Source organism: Ruditapes philippinarum, unplaced genomic scaffold, assembly GCF_026571515.1.
Source record: "Ruditapes philippinarum isolate M1 unplaced genomic scaffold, ASM2657151v2 ctg692_1_1_1_1, whole genome shotgun sequence".
NCBI lineage: Eukaryota > Metazoa > Mollusca > Bivalvia > Venerida > Veneridae > Ruditapes > Ruditapes philippinarum.
The window spans coordinates 277,433-303,232 of NW_026853387.1; the positions used below are offsets into that span (position 1 = coordinate 277,433).

General features: G+C 32.8%; 1 protein-coding gene across 1 annotated transcript in view; it reads right to left on the reverse strand.

The window, feature by feature from the left end:
* LOC132736728 (carbonic anhydrase-related protein 10-like) overlaps positions 1 to 11,874 on the reverse strand; it is a 46,604-nt gene extending 34,730 nt beyond the window's left edge. The window contains exon 1 of the mRNA XM_060723926.1: positions 11,478 to 11,874. Coding sequence (XP_060579909.1) covers positions 11,478 to 11,547 — 70 coding nt within the window. The 5' untranslated portion in view covers positions 11,548 to 11,874. The remainder of the gene's footprint in view (positions 1 to 11,477) is intronic.
* Between the last annotated feature and the right edge of the window lie 13,926 nt (positions 11,875 to 25,800).

A 25,800-nucleotide genomic window follows, 5' to 3' on the forward strand; every position in this document is an offset into this window, starting at 1 on the left:
AAGTTTTAGATTTTAACCCGCTGGCCCGCCAGCCCGCCCAGTTCACACTGCTAGCCCGCTACACTGTTAGCCCGTCCACTTCACACTGCCATTTAATGTATCATAACATTTTTATGTTAAATCAATAAAGTTTAAGATTTTAGCCCGCTGGCCCGCCAGCCCGCCCAGTTCACACTGCTAGCCCGCTAGACTGCTAGCCCGCCCAGTTCACACTGTTAGCCCGCTAGGCTGCTAGCCCGCCCAGTTCACACTGTTAGCCCGCTAGACTGCTAGCCCGCTCAGTTCATACTGTTAGCCCGCTAGACTGCTAGCCCGTTAGCCCGCGTACTTCACGGACATAATTTATTATTAAAACGTTCCTGAACAGGGGTGAATTCCTTAAAATAATATCAAATTATTTGTTACAGTTACAAACTATAGCATGTATAGTAAGCTAGAATACAAGGTTAGCTTTTAAAAAAGCTAGTAGCGACTCGCTTCGTAATTTTTCTCCAGGGGTATGTTTAAATGTAAAAAAAAATGTAAATAAGACTTAAACATATTTTCCCTAAGCATTTTAATAAAAATTATGTCCACTTCATCTTGGTTTGTGAAATATGATGTAGATACATGAACAAAATTTTAAAGTGGTCAACAAGGCAATACCACATGCCAAATATTTAAGGTTTAGGCATTTATAAGGTATAAACGTGTGCGTATGTGTTTCTATATAAGACGTGTCCTTGACCTATGTGTAGAAATATATGAATAACTATGAAAGAGGACTTCTTTAGTGTGGTTAATGTGCAGTCTTTGGTTTCATAGATATCATTTAAAGAGAAACTAAATTACACATTAGGGACAACAGATGAATAGGGATCCCAATTCCTGTTTATGCTCACCAGAGCACAACTTGCTCATAGTGAGCATAAAAGGGAATTATATTGTAAGAGGGCTTGGTATAATGATTATCTCCTGTACAAAGATTCAACGACAATAATCAACACAAATATAGTTTATTCCTTTTCCCTATATATCTAATACTATCCCGGATCCCGGGCGTCCGGGATTCCGGGATTTTCCTCCACCCTAAATACCGGAAAGGATAAAATGACCGGAAAAAAGAAAAAGAAAAAAATGCACATAACCAGATGAACACTTATATCAATTTACCAAACGAAAACTTACTACAGAGAAAACAGGTGAAATCGCTAAATAAAAAGTCAGTGTAAATATGATTTATTGAAAAGAATACATGAAAACAAACATTTTAATCATCATTATATCTTTGCGCTCAAAGCAATACTTGCTGCTTTTTAAAAATGGCGTGAAAATTGAAGGTTTTTTGACGCTATGTAAGATTAAATTTGATTGGCTAAATAATTTTGGATTCCGGCCCTGACAGATAAATTTTGTGGCGAGCCGGCATAAACTGTTCATATGTTTTCATATTATTCCTCTATTGTTTACATTGACTGCGTAAATACAAGGAAAAGCTGATGTTTGATTTAGATGTTTAGACAGTTTTCGTTGTTATTTGAATATTAGTTGGACATTTACAGGGCTCTATCTTTGAAGAACACATTTAATGACTTTGTGGGTAAGTGCGTGTAATTTTGTTGTGGTGTTGTGTGTGTATGTGTGTATTGTGGTGTGTTGGGGCGGTGCCTGTTGGCGCGGGCGTTTTGGGTGTGTTGTGTTGTTGGTGTGGTTGTGAATTTTTTAGTCATTTAAATTTATGAAAGAACAATTTAAAAAATTTTTTAAGCACACACTTACCTAGTTTGTGTGTGTGTTGTGTGTTGTGTTGTGTGTGTGTGGTGTGTGTGCGTGCGTGCGTGCGTGCGTGCGTGCGTTCGTGTGTGCGTGTGGAGAGAGTGAGAGAGAGAGAGATGATTTAAATAAATAACAAAAACACCTTTTCAAAATGATACGTTCAGATTTGAAAGCTCAAATATGTGTTACATAACGTAATGTTAAATATGTTGTCTAAGAGTTTTCCTTTTATATCATTCAATTGAATAAATATAGGGTATTTGTTTGTTTCGCGTGTAAGATCAAAATATATTTCACATAATTAGGTACCATATTTACACAGTTTAAGAGTGCAAAACATGCGTCTATTTATTTTATGTTTATTAGGGATTTCAAGTAAGTTCAAATTATTTTGCCGTCTTGGATCCATTTATTTATTTCTACAATCGATCTTATATAAATACTATGAATTTAAAAAAAATTTAAAAAAATTTGATTTAACAAAAGTAAATTTTTTTTGAAAAAAGACTCTTTGACAAGGATATGCCCCAAATTTAATTTTTCCCCAAATTTTCTCGTTTTATTTTTAAAATTGGGGAAATTTAGGCTTTTGTCAATCGGGCCAAATAAAAATGGAAAAAATGAACCCCAAATTTTAAGATGGCTTCACAAGGGTGGGTGCCATTTTTTATTTGAATTCAAACCCTGCTTAACCAAAGAGAAAAAAGTGTAAAAAATATTTAAAAAAAGAAAATCCAACCGGGCCCAATTTAATTTTTCAAAACCAATTTAAAATCCAAAACACGTAATTTTTGTTTTTTTAAAAGGGAAAAAAAACCCCTCGCCTTTATTTCAAAAAAATTTTAAAAAATGTAAATTTTAAATACACTTATAATTTTGTTAAGCATTTTGAATTCTTATTATATTGCACGCATCTTTGAAGCCATCTTAAAAGTTTCATTTTACCAGTGGTGGGAGATTGACACAGCCTGAATTCCTTTTAATCCAAGTCTTTTCTACAACACTCAACAAAGAAATAACTATAAGTAATCAATTCAGAAAGGTTACCTCCGTTTAATATAACTAGAAATAGGATAAATCTAGATTTTTTAATGGGTCCTGTACAGATCCTATCGTATAAGGAACTGGATATTAATTAGATGGAAATATGTTTGACATGCAATCTCTACAATTATCGGCACACAACGTTAGTTCAGGGATATGTTATCTAATGTATTATTACGTACAATACACATCATACATATGTATATATCTAATTACTTTAAGGCCAATATCCTATGAGACAAATAATTGAATATAAAACATAATTATAATAAATTGCAACCATAAGATATAACAAATTAAAATAATCAATCGACTGCAATTGTTAGTCAGCTTAATACATTTCGCCTACTTCGATTTACAATTGGCATCAACTTCAAGATTATTTTAAAACATCTTTAAAATTCATTCTTATTGATTGAATTTTTATGACCCCAAAGTGCGGTCGTTTGTTTGATGTCAAAAAATGCATATGTACCTGTGTAACGCACTTTGGGGTCAAACTTTGACACCAAAGTGCGTAATGTACTTTGGGGTTGGACCCAAAAGTATGTAACGCACTCTGGGGTCGGACCCCAAAGTGCAGTGTTACAGAGCTCCTTTAAAAGATGCTCTTTTTTACGAAACCGAAACTTAATAAGCATACCGTAGTGAAGATTGTATTTAAAATGCGTTCATTTAAGCAAATAACGTAATGAAAATGTGAATTTCACGAATCGCTACACGTAACATGATGTTACGATATAGAAAATACAATGTCTATAATGTTCAATTAACATATGGACATGCTAAGAAGCAGTAAAGGCGTTCCATAGGGCAATTACCTTATTAAATTTGATATTATATACAACTTAAGGTTGTGTGTTCTAAAATCTTTTGTCTGTTTTGTTCTAAACAAGCGATTATCTCCTATCGTTTAATCATTACGCCTGGATGTAGTACACTTTATTTAGCTTACATCACATTTCGTGTAAAACAAGACCATCTCAATTCTCCAAACACTAACTGTTAATTAGATGGATAGTCACATTAAGAACAACATAATAAAGCCCTGTACTCCCCAAAGAGAACTCAAACATGCTTTGTTCTCCAGAAATAACATGGCAATAAATCAAATTAATTTCTTTAAAAGAGGCATCCTTTCACCGATGAGAAATTATCTCAATAGATTAACAACCTTTCCCTGTAGGGAGCAGTGTGCAAATCGTACCCATTGAAATGAATGGCAAAACATATCAATTTATTTTCTACACTATCATTTTGACGAATATATGCTAGTACATGTAAACGTAGTTTATAGATAAGTAAAATGATGTACTGGATTTTTAACAACAGACATGCTTAAATGTTTAGAGCAGTTTAAATTTAAGCCTTTCTGTTCGTTAATGTTTTAAAACAATTGTTCCGGTTAGTATGATATAGACCTTTTTACGACGCGGTCCGTTTCTATGAACAATATGAAAAAAAAATCGACCAGAAGTAGTATTTTCTCGCGTATGCGCAATTTCCATAGAGCAAAAAGAGCATCGCTCTACATAGAAATATGATAAAAGTTCATAGACAATTTCGAGTTAGTTAAGGTATAAAGTAGAAAATTATATAAAAAGCTTTTAACAAAAGCACAAAAGATGCCTTTATTGCTTTGTTGTCAAGATTGCAATAAAAGGCATGATGGAACAGATGATTTAAGAATTTCCAATTATGACTACGGACCTGACATTGAGATCATTGTTGGCAATAAGGAAATATATCTATTAGCAAATAAAGAGGTCAGGTTAATTGTTGTTGAAATAGTTCATATAAAACTAATTTTTTTTTATAAAATATGAAATCGAGGTTAATTATCATTCTGAAAAAAGTCAGAACTTTTAGTTTTCAATTACCCTGATTTTATCCTTTATCCGATATACATATCTTCAGACAGTAGCGTATGATATTATCACAAAATTACAACAAAAATGTGTAAAAAGATAGCGTTATTTATATCAATATGCATTTCCCAAAAACCTATTTTTATTTATACTATCCACACAAGGAATCGAACTTTTTTTAAACAAACATATTATATAAATTTATACATGTATAAGTCAAATACATGTACACACTGAGTCGTGCTTGTAAAGATGAATAAACTTGATAACCAAACGTGGTCTACGTCGATATTATATGGTTGTTTGATTGATTTTCAGACACCTAAACTAATAATAGTAATTCAATTAAATGATCTTTCTCATAATGTACATGAAATCGATGAGGCATAGACATAATGTTATCGGGCTTTCTTTTAACAAAGATCGCACATCTATTAATGTCAGTGTTTGACGACCTGTTAGTTAACGATTGATCAAAACAATTACCGCCTGCTGTATGAAACTGGAGCACAAAACTTCTATTTTAGACAGAACATCAATGCAACGATATAATATCAACGCAAATGTAAATAAAAGACACATTTTACTTTATCGAAGATTTTGAGCCGCATAAAAATAAGTGTTCCATGTTTAAAAATTTGCGATGTAAACTAGATTTGTTGATGCATGGATGTAGGTTTTTATAAGATATCTTTGCCCTAAGTAATATTTTTTTTGTCCTTACTCCTTAGTAAAGCAAAGATTTAATGATCAATTTATAAATAAATGCAACTTGAGATTATCGAACTCTAGTAGCGCTTTGTTTTACAGAAGTTTTTTACCTTTAGATACAAACCATATCTTGACTGTTCACTGTAAATAAATTTGTTTAGTCAATATGAGTGTCATCTCAAAGATTAGAAGTAGAAGCAAAATTTACCAGGATACAGTTAAATGACAGGAAATGCTCAATATGCAATTCGCAAGAAGATGAATATCATTTTGTTATAGAATACTCATTGTAAACAGAATCACGAAACATATGTATACATAAGTATTGGAACAAACTGAATATGTATAAATTTATACAATTACTAAATTCAGAAAAATAAAAAAGTTATAAGAAACCTAGGAATATTTATTGAAAAAAAGCTATAATTAAAAGAAATTCTAACATTTGATTATGCGTTATAACGTAGAGTTATTAATTTTAATACAATTAAGAAAAAAATATCCCATGTAGCCGTTAGTAACAACATAATGTATAAATATACTGATATTATTATTATTCTGTTTCTTTGTTTCAAAACGCACAACGACATGTGTACTGTTTGTTGCCTTGTCATCATTGGCTTATAAACCTTATTTGAATCACAAATGCCTATCTGTTTATCTGTCTTCTTTACTTATTATCAGACATTTTCGATAAAACAAGGGTTGAAAAGCATGCAAAAGAAAATAAATGTAACTGGTCATAAAACTCACAACTTTTGACATTCGCAACATGAATAGAGCACTCTACCTCTCAATGCGCTGATAATGTATATGACCTAGTCAGACTTTGTAATATCATATACAAATCTAATATTTCAACATGCCAATGCTTGATTAAATGTTTTCAGATTTAGGTATGGTATACAATCCAGATATATTCCATTATGCCTGTTTTAATTTGAATATAATCATGGAGTGTATGGTACAACACTCTAATATTTCATCATATCAGTCAATGTTTAAATATAAACAGAATGAGTTTAAGTTAGGAGTAAGAACTTCATTCCATTATTTCATTTTGTCAGTTTTTGTGGTTGTTAAAAGATTAACCATTCTTACACATGCATTTTATTGTATCAGTTTAAACACAATCAGACTGTGAATTGGTAAACGATTTCATTATGTAAGTTTTATAATAAACAAAGTGGCGTAGTAAAAAGGTATAATATGATTATAATATTTCACAATATGTCAGTGAAACTGAACATTGGTGTACCATTTCATTCAGTCAGTTTGATTGACAGTTTATGATTTAATATAGTCAGGCTTTACACGTTATATAATTCTTATATTTCAATATTTCAATATCATCAAACTGTGATTAAGTAGACCAATTTATCATAGATTATGTCAGTTTGATTAAATATAGTCACATTGTGTAATTATATATCATTATTATATAGTTGCTATGAAAACCATGGAAATGATATATCTTACCCGAAACCGGTAGTTTAAATAAATATATCATACGAGGTGTTTTGATGTGTTGTTCCCCCTACAAAACCTTTTAATTCATAGTTATTCTTATATTTTCATATGTCATTGTTTTGAAAATATGATCAAACTAAAAATTGGTATATAATTTCATGATGTCAGTTCTTTGTCATGTTTAACCAGGCTTTTTATGACTTTACATTTACAAATTTATATTTCATTATGTCAGACATGAAGCTATTAATTTGTGTACAATTTCATTATTTCACTTTGTCAGTGTTAAGATATAATCAGGCTGTGTAAAAGATACATTATTCTAATATTTCATAAAGTTAGTTTTTCTTAAATTTATCATCAAACTGTGAATTGGTATACCATTTGAAATAAATTATTTTGTCAGTATCTGATTAAATGCTATCAGGCTGTATAACGGTATACCATCCTAAAATTTTATCGTGTTAGTTCTATGTTAAAGTTTTCAACGATGTGAAATTTTATGTCGGTTCTATATGAATTATTAAGATAGTCAATTATTTCTTATAAGAAATTTTACCGACATGTTTTATTCTTCCCTTGTTTATTGTCATCTGTACGTAAGTTAATTAGATATTGTTCATTGTAGCTTAGCTTTAGTCCTTTATTTTACAGACATAATGCAATAAATGTCTGTCTGAACGCATCTACAATGTTTGGTTTAGTTTTATTAACACGCAATGTAGTGTGTTCATTTTATACATTCCTTAAAGTTACAAGACATATCACTGAAATACTATTATTCCCTTTATATTTTTATATCTTATTTTTCTCCTTCAGTTTTTGTTATTTCAACCAAATTATTATTACGATCAGATATAACGAAAAGAACAAGAAGTATCTTTTACCAAGATACTCTGGCGAAGAAAAACTGGTTAACTTACACATAGCTTGCATAACAATGACGTACACATTTCTTGTAGGTTTATTAATCTTGAAAAATTGAACACATTAAGATGTACGTGTTTCTAAATAAACATGTCGTGTCTCGGTAAGTAAACTCAAGTTCTAACACCAACATCTATGCGGTCGGTAAGGCAATTATTTTTATAATTACTTGATTATTATGCAAAAATATATATATAATATAAACATCATATCAATTGAACACATCAATAATCATATAAAATATTAGACACACATTGAACATTATAAACTAAGGGTACCTGAAAAGTTCTGATATTAATAATTATGCTTGTTATTTCGGACAAAATTTAAAACTCAGATCTTGTGTAAAATAAACTCATTAAGTTCTTACGTGAAATAAACTGTTCACTATAAAATGTAATGGGATCTGTATACAAGAAGTATTGTTAAACAAAACTTAAACATCTCAGCAATTTAACTAGAAAGTTTAAGAACTATCCTGTAAATTTTATTTTAGAACTATCCTTTACATTTTAGTTCATAATGGCAAGAACTATCCTTTACATTTTAGTTTAGAACTACCTTAGATTGACAAGAACTATCCTTTACATTTTAGTTTAGAATGGCCGATGATTTCTCAGATTTCATTTTGTCATTTTTAAAATAACCAATGAAAACTTTTCTTATATTCAGTTCTTCACTGTATATTTTACAGAAAGTCAAACTGAAGACAGACCGGCCTTTCGGCCGGTAAAAATGTATCATTTACATTCTCTGCTAAGTTGATGTTTATCAGTAAAATTAATATAGAAATATGCAGAACTTATGCTAATGTATTGGCATTATGTATAGGAGTTTTAAACAGTAAAAACGAATACATGTAATATTATGATCATTATTGCTTCGCACACAAAGCGCCAAATATTTCATTTTGGTAAGTGAAAGGGATGACCCAAATCTACTATTACCATCGAAATGCTAAGAAACAATGGCGCAAATATTATCCCATAAATACATATGTACAATTTGGCATTCTCTTTTTGTAAAGTTTTGTGTAAAAATGATTAGATGTAAATGTATCAAGAGTATTTTAATCATTAAGGCTCGTACATAATGTGTTTACAGACATTGATGATATACCAATTATTGACGTTTCCTGAAGGAGCCTAATGTATTATATCGATATTGTTTCTCGTCGAACTGTAAAGTTATATATGGCGAATTACTGACAGGTCTTATCTATTAAAATTGTCAAGTTTCACTTCGTCTTTATATAAATATTACATTTATTTGTTGATGAAAACCATGTGCTTTAGCTGTATTTTAAAAAATTTGTTTCTTTAAAGCTAAACCAAAGTTAGTTATAGATAAAAAAATATTTTTATTATCAGATTGCTCAGTTAAGACTAGGAAAAAGTCTCTGCCCAACCCCCCCCCCCCCCAAAAAAAGAAAGAAGAAACCAAATTTTACAATTTTTCACAAAAGTCAAAAGTGTCAGAAATAGAAGATGAATTAAGATAATTGTTTCAAGTAACATTGTTATGATTTCAACTGTTAATTCATATAATGTCTGATATCAGCACATAGGATATACAAACTTGTTTGCAAATGCAGGTAGAAAAATTTGACTTTTTGGAGGTATAGTTTAAACCCTTTTAGTGTTAATCAGTTGTTTTTTAAACAGAGATTGATCGGTTTGGACAATTTGGGGTCAAACCCTGCTTGATCCACCCATGTAAACTGTCAATAATCTTTACAGATGGAACGGATAGATGGAGACTGCTAGATGAATATGTACCAGAATGGAGACCCAGTATTAATTCTAATGATGCATTGTTTTGGAAAAATCGGTTCAAGACAATTTTGGAATGGCACCTTATTTAAAGAAAATATTGTATCAATAAGTCTTATAACTGCGTTTTCCAGCTTATAACCTTAGTGTAGGTAGATATTCAAAATAAAAGACTCGATTGTAAATTAAGATATTTTTTTATTTAAAATACAAATGAAATTGAGGATGGGTTCCATTTTATATCTAAGTGTCCTGCATATGAATATTTTAGAAATATATACATGTACATTGTATATATTTAGAAAGTTCTATATTATTTAAATAGACCAAGAATGTTTAAGTTTATTTTATATCTATATTATTAAAATAGACCAAGAATGTTTAAGCTTAAGTTCATTATATAGGAGGATGGGTCAATAGGTAATGCAATATATATTTTATTTTCTAAATAAGCTCGTGGTTCCTGTGTTTCTGTAACTTATGCTATGCTTCGAAGGATATACTTTCAAATGATACCATAATCATGTGTATAAAGATTTCACATTACAAGAGTAACTTCATGTAAAATATGGCTCGGTTAAAATTGCTTATATACGGGCTTATATAAAAGCTCGAACAAAAACTAGGAAAATCTGCTATAAATGTTTGTAATAATAATTTTATGGAAACGTTGAACTAGCTTATTACAACTGTTGCAAAGTGGATGCATAATTCAAAACGGGCACGAGTCAATTAAAGATGCCTGTAAGTATGGGAGAAAACGCTCCATAGTACTGACAAACACATTAATAAAGTCAAGCGTATCATTAACAAAGATGCCAGATTTTCACTTACCCAGATAGCTCATATCGCAGGGTCGACTCATTCTAAAGAATCACTTGAAAGTTAGGCGAATAAGTGCCAGATGGATACCCCATTTGTTAACATCTTACCAGAAGAAGTAGCAAGTTAAGTGCCCTCGAAAATACTGAAAATATTTCCTAAATAAATATGATAGTCGCCGTTTGTTTAATACCGTGGCTGGTGATGAAAGCTGGTTTAACTATTTTACGTCAGTTTGCAAGTGTAACAAAAGATTTGGGACATCAAAAATGTTCGTCGACCATGCATTGCTGCCAAGGACCAGTGTCAAGAAAGTTATGTTAGTTGAAAATTGGATTACACGTCTGAACCTTTGTATTTCTGTTTGAGGAAATTATTTCGAAGGGTTGAAAATGAAAATTTGTAAAGTATGTCCTCTTTTATTATAATTATTGACCAGACTGCATTACATATTGACCTACCCTCGTAAGAGAAGCTTTCAAATTACAATACCAGATTATAAATGTTTAGATCATATGTATATGTAATTATACAAACTTTAATGTTTGCCTTATATTTCCAAACAAATGATTTTTTTTACTGTGTATAGAAAAGCATATATTAACCATCATGTTTTCATTCAAATGTCCTAGTTTGTTAAAAAATGTTCTTCTTCTTCTTCTTAAATAAATATATAATACTACTATTACTTGTTTTTGTTCAACAGACGCGATAGACTGTGATAAAAAGTACTAATATGCGTGAGAAACATTGGTATTTTATTCACATTGAGTAATAAGGTATACAATACTCGTATTTTAGACAAAATCACGATTTGATTTAAACCCCAGTCCCCGTGTTAACTAAGAAAAGGTCTGCATCAAGAACTTCAATTACATTCTTTTGTATACATTTCAGGGGCAGTGGATTTTTTTTTCAAAAACATTTTTTTTGCTTCTTTCTACAAATATTTAAAAGTATATTAGTTTGAATTTTGTACTTATTTAATGTGTTACATAATAAAAAGAATATCATGCGACTATCTTTGGATATAAATTTCATCTTAGAAATTATTATATGTATGCATATATATTCTTTGTTTGTCTTAAAGTAAGAATAGTTAACATACCGTTTATAATAGAGATGTAAACAAGTATATGTATCCGTATTAGTATTTGAAACAAATCCATTGAAGCCATTTCAACATCTGATAGTTTTTGCTGTAAAAAATAAGAAACGGTTCATGTTCACTTTACTTTTGTACCAGTCAATTAATTTGTTATTTTTGTCATTATTATATGAACACGTGTCATGTTTGTGTCATAATTATTTCATTAAGCACAACATGTAATTTCTGTAGTTAATTCCATAGAGAGCTAGCATTCCTCTACAAAATAGATCCCTCATCACATGTTAATGTCGTTTTTAATCAGGGAGAGAGTCTTCCAGTGGTTGTCACTGAAAATTCGCGTACGGAAATGAGCCGTTATTGGTTTCTGCAACTTCTTTTGCCGTGTATGAGCTTATATACTCTTCTGCCAGCACTAACAAATAAAAGTCGATGGAATTAAGTGTTGGTAAAATGGATACGGTAACTGAAGAATGAATGATGACTTTACATATATGACAGTATTGTGCATCTGTACACGTTTTGTTTTTATTTACATGTACTGCACATATATGGTACACATAAATATGACACAACGCTTTTTACTGTATAAAAGAATAATCCGAAAATACGCTAAAGTGGTATAATGTCATAACATTCTGGTTATTATTTCGAGCAGGTACGAGGGTGTGTAAATATGTTATGCACTATGGACAAAAATTTAACAAAAGAACTAATATTTTACAATTTTCTATTTCAACCTTTCGAAATAATCTCCCCATACAGAAATACAAAGTTTCAGACGTTTTGCTTCAATATAGTCTTCTTTAGGTATACCTTTCCATACCTGAATAATGGCCAACCCAAGTCAGTTTTAGTCAAGTAGCGATGTAACACAAAGAACGTTTGACCGCAAAGTGCTATAAACTTCACAGCACACTTTGGGGTCAAACGCACTTTGGGGTTAGAATCGAGAAATTGTGTTAATGTGCTACATATAAACAATGACGGTCGATATTTAGATTCATCACTTAGTGCCATTTCAATTTTGATGTAACAGTAATAAATATATATATTTTGTTGCTTATGTGGTTAATATTTTAATGAATTTTACCAGTTAAACTATCTGAAAATCGTGACTGTTTACTAGTAGTAATGATATTGTGTTTGTGATAAAAAGAAAACAGGTATTACGAAGAATATTCTGTTCTGTCAGCAATTTACTTGATAGGTTTTGGTGCAATAGTGAACCCCATTTTATTTGGATTGGGGTGTAATGAAATGCAGTAAATATTGCCTCAATGTATCTCATTGTTCAACATAGGTTTTGGTGCCATATTGACCCCCATTTTAATTATGATGGGGATGTTATAAAATGCAGTAAATATTCGCTCAATGCATCTCATTGTCAAACATTTCATTTTTTTGTTTAAATGACTGTAACAAGTTAGAAGAAACATATATTATAGTCAAGCTGCGCGAGCGCTACAGCTGTAACTTCATATCAAGTTCACAATTTTTCATATTCCTAAATATTTGGACCTCAAATTAAGGTAACTGCTGCTATTAGTAAATTAAAACTTTTCTTAAATATACTTAAATATGTCCGATAAGACTTATTTGTGGCCATGTTGGCCGCCATCTTTAAACTAAAAATGAGCTAATACGAGCTAACTTTAATGTGAACGTTAATTTACGACACGAGACAATTTATATTCTGAATCAATGAAATATTACACGTTATTTTTGGATTATTGTCAGGTTCCACAAAATGTTTTTTTGTTTTATGTACCACAAAAACCGTCTTTTTGAAATGACCGCCACATCAGAAAAATCAAAAGAGGTGATTTTTTTTCCGAAAAATAACTGCGTTGGACCCCAAAGTGCGCTGTTACATAGCGAAGACATTCATGATTTTTTTTCAGTCTAGGAACGGCCTCTAGAAAAACAGAATTTGGACAATATTTCCACGGTTATTGAAAATGAGAGCACCTGATGCGGTGTTAATACTCGTCTGTTAGGGCAACAATCATCGAGAACCAATTTTTATCAATATTTAAGTTAAGGAAGAGCACATAACTACGGTGTTCCGTTTGGACACGTTTGGACAATCGTGACATTTTATTTATTCTGTACCCGCGATGCACGATGGTGAAAACGCGATGGCACGATGGTACGATGGTGAAAACACGATGGTACGATGGTGAAATCACGATGGTACGATGGTGAAATCGCGATGGCGCGATAGTACGATGGTGAAAACGCGATGTTACATCGCGTTTTCACCATCGTACCATCGTGATTTCACCATCGTACCATCGCGTTTTCACCATCGTAACATCGCAAACCATCGCGCCATCGCGCTTTCACCATCGTTTCCATCGCGTTTTTCACCATCGTGCCATCGCGATATTTCACCATCGTACCATCGGCGTTTTCACCATCGTGCCATCGCGATTTCACCATCGTACCATCGCGCTTTCACCATCGTGCCATCGCGTTTTCACCATTCGTGCCATCGCGATTTACCATCGTACCATCGCGTTTATCACCAATCGTGCCATCGCCTTCCCGGTGGACATGCGCATTGTACAATCTTTATCAACAATGGATGAATGCATAACTATGTATTATGTGAGAGGCTATACGTATCAAGACATTTTTGAATATAGTGAGGCTTAAAACGGGATTTGATCTCACTATTAATCACAGACTATTTAATAAGTGTTGTGTTGTCACAATAGGGACTATCCGATGGTACCGGGGCCCCGCCCAAAAATTTGGCTATCAAAACAACCAACAACTCAAAAGAAAAATTAAAAAAATTTTTTTACAAAAATAATATTTATAAAAAAAAAATGATTGAAAAATGAAAAAACCCTATTATGATAAGCCCCTGCACAAACAAACCTAAAACGAACTCAGTCTATTTTCCCGTAAATTTTTCGTATGATTTTAAAATAAAGGGGTGGCGTTGTTAAAAAAATTCGTCAAAATGGGGGGCCCCTTGATGAAATTTATCAAGGGGTAACTGAAAAACCTACAGTTTTGGCAATTGATGGGAAATCCTAAAAAAAGGGAAAAGCGTAAACCCCCTTTAAGCCATGCAACGTGTGGAGGGCCCGTGTTCATCTTCGGGTGTGTCCTCAAATAAGAAGCTTACAAAGTATAAAAACATGATAAGTTCCAATGATAATCAAACATAAGGGTATATAATAAAGTCCCTTGGAAAAGACTCGACCTTTTGTCGGTTTCCAATAAAATAACGTGCTTTCTTTGAATAAACAAAATGTCCATTATAGTACCCACAACACTTCCGTGGAACAAAAATTCAATCACATCCGCATAATACTGGCGTTTCAAAATATATTCAAATATACGCCACATAAATAACCACCAATAAATAAACGTCTTCCAAAATCATGCCACTGAAGATCCTTCTCTAGAGATACGTTAGTTTTGATACGTTAGTTTTGATACGTTGTATTTACTTATAACAAAAACTGATGATAAAATGAAATGAAGTAAGATGATAACGTAAATTAAATTGATTAAAAACAATCATTACGATACTGCAGCATTTTTACATAAAGTTGCACAAAATACGGTAGAACCATAATAAAATTATTTATGAATAGATTTTATATAATTATAATCTAAAAATTTTTCAGGGGCTCCAAATCTTAAATTTAAAATTCAATTAACATACATAAATTAACATGTCTGGGTTTATAATTTGCAAAAAGCGAAACACTAGAAAAAAAGAGTTAAAAAAATTTTAAAAAATTTAAAAAAATTCTGCCAAAATAACAAAACCTGAACAAATAAACTAAAATTCTAATAGAAAAAGTTTTTTAACAAATGAAAAAATTTAATGAAAAAAATCACTAGAAAAAAAATTTATTGTAAAAGCGAAATTTTTATGAAAAAATTTAATAATTTGCCCTGTCCCCCCGTCATAGGGGACCTGTTAAGGGCCCGTGCATTGCAAATTTATTAAAATTTAGTAATATAAAGAAACTACTGATACTAAGCGGGAAAAAGATCGTGCTCGGGCCTTTGCAAAAATAAAGCGAGACGGGCGGGAAAAAAATTTATGTAAAAAAAAGGCCCGCCCTTAAAATTACAATATAATCATTTTATCGGGTTTTAATAAAAAAAAATGAAACCCTTCTTTTTAAAATTAAAAAGGGATTTTTGGAAAAAAACGGCAAAAGTTTAAAATTTGAGACAGGGAAATTTTAAAATGAAAACCCAAAAAAAAAAACTCTAAATAATAATTTAAAACCCGAAAACTCAAAAATTTTGAACAAAAAGTGATGCAATCTCAACATAAATATAGATAAAAAGAGGTTCGGCGTGAAAATAAAAATGCAAGATTTTAAAAACGTTTTTCATTTTGTGACTTACCCCCCCCCTTTAAATAAAAAAATTGAAAATTTTTTTTTAATACAAAAAAAGTGAAACGAAAAATTGCAAAAATTTAAGTAAAATACTGTAACCATATTAAAAACCCACCATAAATACTAAAACTACACTCACTTTATACCCCTTTTAAAATTTATCTGCACCTATTTTTTCTCTACCCGGGATTGCTCTAATCCTCATCCGTTTTGGCTGCAAAAGAAAAGCCCAAATCTCATTTTTCTAGATTTTATTTAATTTTTCCCTTTGTTAAGATCCCAAAAGCGGCGGGTTTACTTCTCTAAAATTTAAATTCCCCTTACCCCCAAAGTTTTCTGTAAAATTTTAGAAATTGCCCAAACAATCCCAACACCCCTTCTCTTTTTAAAAGAATAATTCTTTTCTCTTGGTAACAATTTTTTCTATTGGCAAAAGCAAACGGAAATTTCTCCTCCCCTTGTTCTTAAGGGTAATACAGATCCCCCCCAACAACAAAGCTCAACTCTGAAAAATAAAATATTTTGCCCCTAAATCGGTAATTTCAAAAGGGGCGGCCCCGGTAAAAACCTACCTTTTAAAGGGAAGCGGGAAAACCCTTTTTTCTATTTTCCCACCCCTTTCCCAATACTTTGGGTTAAAACTTTTTTGCAATGGGGTTTAAAACGGAAAGCAATGGGGGAAAATTTAAAGGGATGAATTTCCGGGTCCCAAAAGACACAACCCCAAAAAATTGCCGGATTTCCTCGTTTAGTGTGGGTCTCCCGGGCCCCTAAAATCCCTTTGCCCTTTAACTGAGAACAGGTTCAATGGAATTTAAAACATCCTATCATATGACCAAAAACTTTTCCAATTTTTTTAAAAACCCAATAAAAACATTGGGAAACGGCCCCAAAGCAGTAAGCTAACTCTTTTAAATTGGGGAAAATTTAAAACTCATCCCCAAATTGAAAAAAAGGGGAAAAATCCCCCCCCCCCCCCCCCTTGGGGGCCCAAAAGGTGCTTAATAGACCAAAATCACATAAAAAATACTGGGATCTAGATTTTAAAAACCCTTTTCCCACAGTCAACAGAATTTTGCGGGGGCATTAAACAAAACCCAAAGGGTTTTTTTTCCCCGGGGAAAATTGAAAAAAGTCCCAAACGGGGGTTTTAAAAAATGCGGTAAAAGGGTTTTGCTTTGGGTAGAAAAAGGGAAATTGCCCCAGTATTTTACAAAAGGGAAAATTTTCAAAAATTTCCCTGAAATTTGATTTTTTCAAAAATACTGTTCCAAAATTGGGGCTTTCCGGGTTTTCCGCATAAAATACAGTGCATTTTGGGATCTTTTCAAAAATTCAATACAAAACCCAAATTTCGTTTAAAACCCCTTTTTTCCTGATGGGGCAAATTGGACTAGAAAACCCGAGCAAAAAGGTTCGAAAAACTCCAAACTCTACATTTTTTCAACTTTTTCCTTTTACCCCTGTGATAAAAATAAATAGGAAAACCCTTGCCCTTCCCGGTTTGACGTGTCAATTTAAAATGTCAGGGCTAAAACCAATGACGTTTTTCCCGGGGTATATCTTTTAAAAAAAATTTTGAAAATTTTTTTTAACAAGGTTGAAACACTGAGCCCTTAAAATTTCTTTTTGTAAGTCGGATTGCCCTGAAAAATTTTTTATATTTTCTCTAAACCTTTTACTTAAATTTGGAAACATAACAATATGTCCTATCATCTTGGAACCCGGGGTTTCAAAAACTATCATCTTCCTCTAAACTATCTCCCCATTTTCCCGCTTCTAAAAACGGGCTGCATTTCCCTTTGCCAATAAAGCTGGGTTCCCGGTTCAAAATTTTTTAACATACCCCTCAGCAAAAAGGCATGGAAATTTTGACCTATTGTTCCCCTATTTCATCCGATAATTAATTTTGTTCCCCGCCCTTTCGAAACTAAAAATGGGCCTTTTCCTTTGAAAAACAACAACATTGCGTTTTGTGGGTTATAAAAAAACCAGTACTTTTTTTTTCCCCTTTTTAAAAAGTTCATCCTAGCTTTCCTGTTTTTAATACTTTCTATCCCAAAATATGCCCCTTCTCAAAACCCCTCCCGGTGCAATTTTAAAATGTACTTTCTATCTTTTTTGCAAATCAACTACATACTAAAAAGGGTTGTCTTAACTTCGTCATTCCCCGGGTTTTTTCCTGAAAAAACCCCCAAAAATGGAAATTTGGGGAACCCCCTTATACTACTCCAAATAAAACAATTCAAATGGCGAAAATCCAAAAACCTTTTGGGGAAAATTTCCCCCAAAACCGCCAAAAAATAGAAAATTTAAAAATATTTACCCAAATCTGTAGGTTTTTTCACTACAAAATCCTTTTAAAACATCTTTTTTTAAACAACCTTTAAATTTCCCCTTCCATAACCTTACAAAATGGGATGATACGGTGAAAGTTTTTTTAAAATGTCTAAGAAAACAGCAACCTAAAACCTCTTTAAACAATTTGTAAAGTAAATTGGGGATCCACAAATTTTGTAAGCTTTTTCCTCGGGAACCCTAATCAAACAAACATGTCAACAAGCTCGGTTTACTCTTTCAGCCCTCTATACTAGGCAATGCAATTGCTTCAGGATTTTGGGTAATAGTCTACCATGGTAAAAATATATCGATTTTTCCCTATCAGTAAAGGGTTCGATGGGAACCAAAATGTAAACGGCAACTCTTTTAAAAGGAAAACCCAAATCAAAGGGGCCATTTTAAACCTAAAGTTCCCTTAACTTATTCAATTTTAAGAAATATACTTTTGCCCAAATACACAAGACTAAAACAATAGTTAACCTCTACAAAAACACCGGGCCCAAATTTAAAATTTCCCCTAAGACTCTACCCATTTGTCTTCCTAATCCCAAATTCCCCCAAAAGCGATCATGGCACTTTTAACACAGCCCTCCCTAAGATTTTGGGAAACCCTTACAAACCCTCCCTACTTACGTACCTTTTCCTCCCCTAAACTCTCTAAACAACATTTTTTCCCCTGATTTGAAACTTAAATTTGCCCTTTACCTCTACAGTTTCCAAAACGTACCTTCCTCGTTTTAATTTCTACATCCATCTAATAAACCTATTTGCCTCCCTGCTTCTAAAAAAACTCAAAATTAGTGATTTTAAAATCTGTAAAGGAACTTTAAGTTTCTATGAGCTTTAACTTTATTTCCGGGGCGATTTTTTCAACTGGCGGGAAGGGCTAATTTAAACCAAAATTGGTTCTACGGGCACCCTCTTTTCCCGAAAATTAAAATCATTTTGTAGGTTTATCTACACATAGTGTTCTAAAAGCCCCCTGAAAATAGGACAACCCAGATAAATTAACCCCATGTCTAATCTGTGCCCCAACCCCCAATCAATGAAACTTACTTTGTCTGGATTTCCCCTAACAATTGTTTTTGCTTTTCCCCAAATTTTTCCTTTCGTATTTTACACATGTACACCCCAGTTCTCTATTGCAACTAAGTTTTACCAACATATCCCTTTCTAGTTGTCGGACTTTAAAATTTTAAAAGAAACGGGGCCCCAAACGTTTTTTCAAAACCCCCAAAAGTTCTATAAAACCCTACAAACCACTACCCCTGACCGGCATCAAATTTTCAAAATTCTGCATTTTTATTTTTTTCCTCAAACCTCTACCCTACCCCCTATAACCCCCCGCCTCTTTACCCTGATAACTATTATCATTTTTATTTGGTTCATTGAGTTGGGGTTTTTAAATTCTTCCCTGCTTTAGTTTTAAATTTGAAAGCCTATTTCTACAGAAAAATGCCCGTATGCCCTAAACGACCACAAAATGGCAAATTTTAAAAACCCTTTATACTGCTGAAAAGCCCCTACCCCCCATTCACCCGTCTATCTTACCGGGTTTTTCATACGATAACTACTACCCCTTTTTTCTAAACCACAGGTTACTCGGGATGCATAAGGCTTAGCTCTTTCCTTAATTCCCTGTTTTACTACATATTCGGGCCTCCCCCCGTCTTGGGAAACAAATCTGGGATCTTGCTACTTCACGGTTTAAAACAACTTCTTACTAATGGTTTTTATATAGGCTCTATTGAAAAATCTAAAATTGATCCCCTTTCTAGAAGTCTAACAAAATTTCAAAAAGTCTTTCCCCCTTACTCAACTTTAAACCCAAACCAAACTAAGTACTAGAAAATTCCCCCCCCTGGGGAAAATAACAAAAGTCCCTTTTTACGGGGCCTTTTTAGTCCAAACTTTCTTTTTAATATTTCCAAACCAGGGCAAATCAAACTGCCCTTTAAAAAAGCTCTTTTAACTTTTTCATAATCCGTCCTATCTTCTAATTGGGAAACCCCATCAAAAAACCTCCCCACATACCTTTTAAAAAAAACGGTAAATTTGTACCCACATTTCATTTTTCCCAATTCTGAGCCAGACGCCATAAATTTTATAAAAATTCAAATCCATCCCTAGAATAAACTTTTTGTCAAATGGGGTCATTAAAATTTAAACCCTTTCCCACACTCTTCTTACCAACATATCTAAATCTATCTTTTAACTTTTATTTTGTTTTCTAACTTCCTAGGGTTTTGCTTCCCCTTCTCTTTTAATCAACTTCAATTTTTTGCAACACTACCTCATTATTAACTTTTCTTTTTTTTTCCCTCCATTTCTAACTTCCCCTTTGAAATCTTTGGGCCATAATCTAACTTCTCTTTTTCAACCTAGCTTCAATTTTAACCTATCCTTTTAGCTTTTAAACGTTCCCTTTTCCCGCTTCTAAACCCACTATTTTCTTTTTTCCCCGCTCCCTTGCTTGCTCCCCTTTTAAAAAAGTTTCTCAAAGCCTCATCTGTATACCTAACTCCTGACCCACCTTATCCCAAAATCATTTTCCCCTGTCCCTCTTTAAAATTTTTAAGTATAATTTTACAGTAACACTACACAACAACCCAAATTGGATACAAGAAATTTTCCGTGAGGGAAAAAAATGATACAAAGTATCAAATTTAAAAGGGGAACACTACAACCTAAACAAAAAAACGCTATATCCCCTAAGTGAATCACGGTTTCAAATAAAAACAAATACACTTTAGTGAAACACCCCAAAAATTAAACGCAATTTTATCACTCTAGGGTAGCGCTATAATCAAAAAAGTACCTTTACTGTATACAACTAAAAAAAAACAAGTAAAAATATTTTTAAACCCCTAACCTCACCAAATAAAACACTAAGTTTTAAAAAATCATCTAAACCTCACTAAAATTTTTATAAAATAATCTTAAGGTACAGTAGACATAGGCAATTTAAATTTAAAAATGTTCAAAAACTTTAAAATTCAAAAAATCCCAAAAATACGACCCAAAATCAATGTCGCGAGATTACCCCCAGTGCAAAAAAAAAAAAGGGATATGGGCCCGTTTTTTAAAATACTACAGGGCACAAAGTAAAAAAAAAAAGTAAAATTGTAAATGACACAATAAATTAAAAAAGTTCACCTAGTAACCCGACACAGTTTCTTTATCTGAAAAAGAACCCAAGGGGTAGTACCTTTAAAATTTCCCGAGTGTATGTGGGGTATATGGACTTCCGGTGTTTTTCCCAAAGGCACTTTCAGAACAAAACTGGGGGTCTCAAACATAAAGTGAAAACCAAAAGGAGAAAAAAGGGAAAGAACTCACCCAAAAAGTCAAAGTCCACTGGGGCGGGTCTGGGGGCTTTTTTATAACCTCCAAACTGGAAATAGCTGTCACAAAACACAAGTCCCTTTCATTGTCACGGGGATCAATCTGAAAAGTTAAGAAAATTTATAATCACACTAAAAAAAAAAAAAGAAAAATAATTAAAAAAATGATACAAATTTAAATACCTTTTAATAAACTTAAAAATTTTTTTTAACCCTTTTTAAATTTTAAATTTAAAAAAAATTTTCTTAAAATAAAACCAAAGTTTCTAGTTTTAGTTTTAAAAACCTAGGGTGCAGTAAAATGATGGGTTTGTTTCAAAAACAATATAGTCAAAACCGGGATCCAATCAAGTCGAGGGCACCAAAATGTCACAAAGGGACTACGATGGGATACCAGGCCCACCAAATTGCTATTTAAAAAACCCAAAAAACTCAGAAAAGAAAAAAATATACAAATTATTTTCAAAAATGAAAAATTTTTAAATGAAAAATGATTGTATATAAAAAACTAAAGAAAAGTCCCCTTTCAAAAAAACAAACACTATCAACGATCTCATCTATTTCCCGAAAGTTTTTGGTTCCCTGATGTATCCCAAAAAAGTGGTGGCGTTTTTTAAACCAAAAATTTGTCACAAATGGGGGGGTCTTTTATGAAAAACTTAAACAAAACGTAAAATGTAAATTCCCACATGGTTTGGGACAGTTTTATAGGGTCCCAAAAAAGGGGGAGGGGTTTACCCTTTAGCCATGGGCCCTACGTGTGGAGGGCCGTGTCAAACTTCCGGGGGTGTCCCAAATAAAAAGCCCAAAAGTATAAAAATTTTATAAGTTTTCCCTGATAACAAACAAAAAGGTTAATAAAAGGGCCCTTTGGAAAAAAACCGACCCTTTTTGGTTTCCCCAAAAAATAACGTGCTTTCTTTTAATAAAAAAATGTCCCTTTAGTAACCATACATTTCCCTCAAAAATTCAAAAAACACATTCCCCAAATAAAATGCGTTTTTAAATAAAATTTAAATTACGCCACATAAAAACCCCCATAAAAAAACGTCTTCCAAAACATGCCACCGAAAATCCCTTTTCCCAAAAGATACGTTTGTTTTTATACGTTAAATTTTGATACGTTTATTTTCTTATAACAAAAACTGATGATAAATGAAAAAAGAAAAAGATAAACGGAAATTAAATTGGGTTAAAACAAAAACATTAGAAAATGCAGCATTTTTAAAATAAAGTTTCACAAATGGGGAACCCTAAAAATTTTTTATGAATAGAGATATATTATTATATAATCTATAAAATTATTTACGGCTCCATACAATTACAAACAATTAAAACTTCAATTTAAATACATTCAATTAACATGTCTCGGTATAAATTTTCAATAGCGAAACATAGAAAAAAAAGCTTTTTAAAAATTTGAAAATTTAAAAAAATAAAAATTACTCCAAATAAAAACCCCGAATCAAATAAACTAAAAATTTTAAAGAAAATATATTTTAGAAAAAGCAAAATTTATGAAAAAAAATCCTAGGGAAAATTTAAACCCTTTCCCAAACTGTAAAATTTTTTGACTAAATTTTTGTCCCCCGTTTAAGTACCTTTATAACGTCCAGTGCACAATAGTCACTTAAAAAATTTAAAATCCAAAATATAGCAAAAAATGAAATACTAACGGGAAAACAGATCGTGCTAAACATGAAAATCGATTTGCCCCGAAATAAAGCTTTAAAACCGGCGGGAAAATAAGTTATTAAATAAAGGCCCGTCCCTTTAAAATACAGATATAATAAAAATACTGGGGGATAAAACAAAAAAGTAAATTTCTTTTTTGAAAAGGGTTTTTGAAATAAACGGCAAAATGTTTAAATTTTAGCTGGGAAAATTTTTGGCAAAACCCTAAAAAAACTCCAAAAATAATAATTTCACCCGAAAACCTAAATTGGGAAAAAAAGAGATGGGAATCTCCCTCAATGAAAAAATAAAAAAAAAGGGGGTTCGGGGTGAAAAAATAATGGGAAGATTTTAAAAAACGTACTTTTACTTTGTGCTTGTGTATTAAGATTCATCATTTTAAAACCCTTTTTGCACTGTGCTTAATTCACTTGGTTTTCCGTAAAAAGAAGAATTAAGCACATGCATAAAGGTTTATAAAGATTTAATTTTTAAAAACAAACACTTATTAACCCATTACTTCAAGAAACAAATTTTTTTTTAAAAAGGGTGTTTTTAAATTTAAAAATCTCCCTTACAAGTTCAAATTTCTATAATACATAAAATGCTTTAACCAATTAAAAATTTGGGGACAAAAGTTTTACTGGGAAACCCTTGCCCCTTTCAAAAACAAAGCCAGGGTTAAATTTTTTTGTTTTCCAGGCAAAGGGGGGGGACATCCCCAAAAATTTCCAAAAAACACTATTTTCGGTTTATTTTCCATCAAAAATTGGGTTTAAAATGCTGATTCCCCAATTTGGGTTGAGATAGATCCCAAAAGCCTTTTTAGCGTTGGTTTACGTTACCTTTTTGATCAATCTGGGGGCATTTATAGCCTTTAACAAAATCCCCAAAAAATTTTATTTGGGATGAGGGGAACCGGGCCCCCTTTAACCCCCCCCCCAAAAAGAAGGGGGGCCCAATTCCCCCTTCTGGCAACCCCCGAGGTTCTTTTGGTCGGGGGGCCCGGGGGCCGAAAAAAACTCGGGCGTTAGGGGGAAAAAATCATCCAGAACCAATTTTATCAAAATTTAATTAAAGGGAAAAGCACATAAATACGGTGTTTTCCCTTTTGGGCCGTTTTGGGCAATGTGACATTTTTTTTATTCTGTACCCCCCCATGCACGATGGGGAAAACCGATGGAAAAATGGTACGATGGGGGAAAACATGGTAAAGATTTGGGGAAAACACGATGGGACCTGGTGAAATCGCGATGGGCGATAGCGATGGGGGAAAAACCCATGTTAAGCGTTTTCCCAATCGTACCAAAGGGGATTTCACCCGCGTACCAAACGCGTTTTTACCATCGCCAAACGAAACCACCGCCCCTCGCGCTTCCCCCATCGTTCCATCGCGTTTTCACCATCGTGCCATCGCGATTTCACCATCGTACCATCGCGTTTTCACCATCGTGCCATCGCGATTTCACCATCGTACCATCGCGCTTTCCACCATCGTGCCATCGCGTTTTCACCATCGTGCCATCGCGATTTCACCATCGTACCATCGCGTTTCCCCCATCGTGCCATCGCCTTCCCGGGGGACATGCGCATTGTACATCTTTATCACAATGGATGAATGCATAACTATGTATTATGTGAGAGGCTATACGTATCGAGACATTTTAAATATGAGTGAGGCTTAAAAGGGATTTGATCTCACTATTAAAACACAGACTATTTAAATTAGTTTATTTTTACAGCCTTTTAATCATTTTAAACACCTTTTTGTTGTTCTTTAATTTGGTTGAAAAGATGCTATTTGGCCCCCAAGCACTTGTTTGTTGAAAATGTTTTAAAAAAGTGACTTTTTTGGCGCGGACCGCTAACCAAAGATACTTCAGGTTGGTTGCTAAAGGGGATGTGCCCATTTTGTTTAGGGGTTTGAAGGGGGGCGGAGTCCCCGTCACCCAAGAAAATTGGACTTGTGAGAGGCTAATAAATGACCCTAATTGATTCCCTAAGGTAAAGTGTCACCAACGCTGCAACATTTGACTCATCTCATCCATTGAGAAGTTGCAGGCACATGTGAAATCAATTTTGAATGTAAAAATTCACGCAAAATAGTATTTTGCATTTTAGTTGTCCTCGTTGCCATGGAACAGAAAAATTGCCTGAGCAACTTCTCAAGGGAATTCAGTCAAAATTTTTCCCGTTGATTAGTGTTAAGCTTTTTTATATCAATATGGCAATTTTAACCTCTAAAAGGTGAAAAGCTTTTTCAATGAACTCAGCCCCCTTTCACAAAAGTGCACATCCGTAATGGGCAACCCTGAGGTATCTGTTTGATGCCAAAAATCATTATAAAAATTTATCATTAAAAAAACAAGTTGGGGTAAATAAGGCAATTAAGCACCAGTGCAACAAAAGGTTTAAAAATTATAATTTAATAACAACCTTAAATAGTCTGTGATTAATAGTGAGATCAAATCCCGTTTTAAGCCTCACTATATTTAAAATGTCTCGATACGTATAGCCTCTCACATAATACATAGTTATGCATTCATCCATTTTTGATAAAGATGTACAATGCGCATGTCCCCA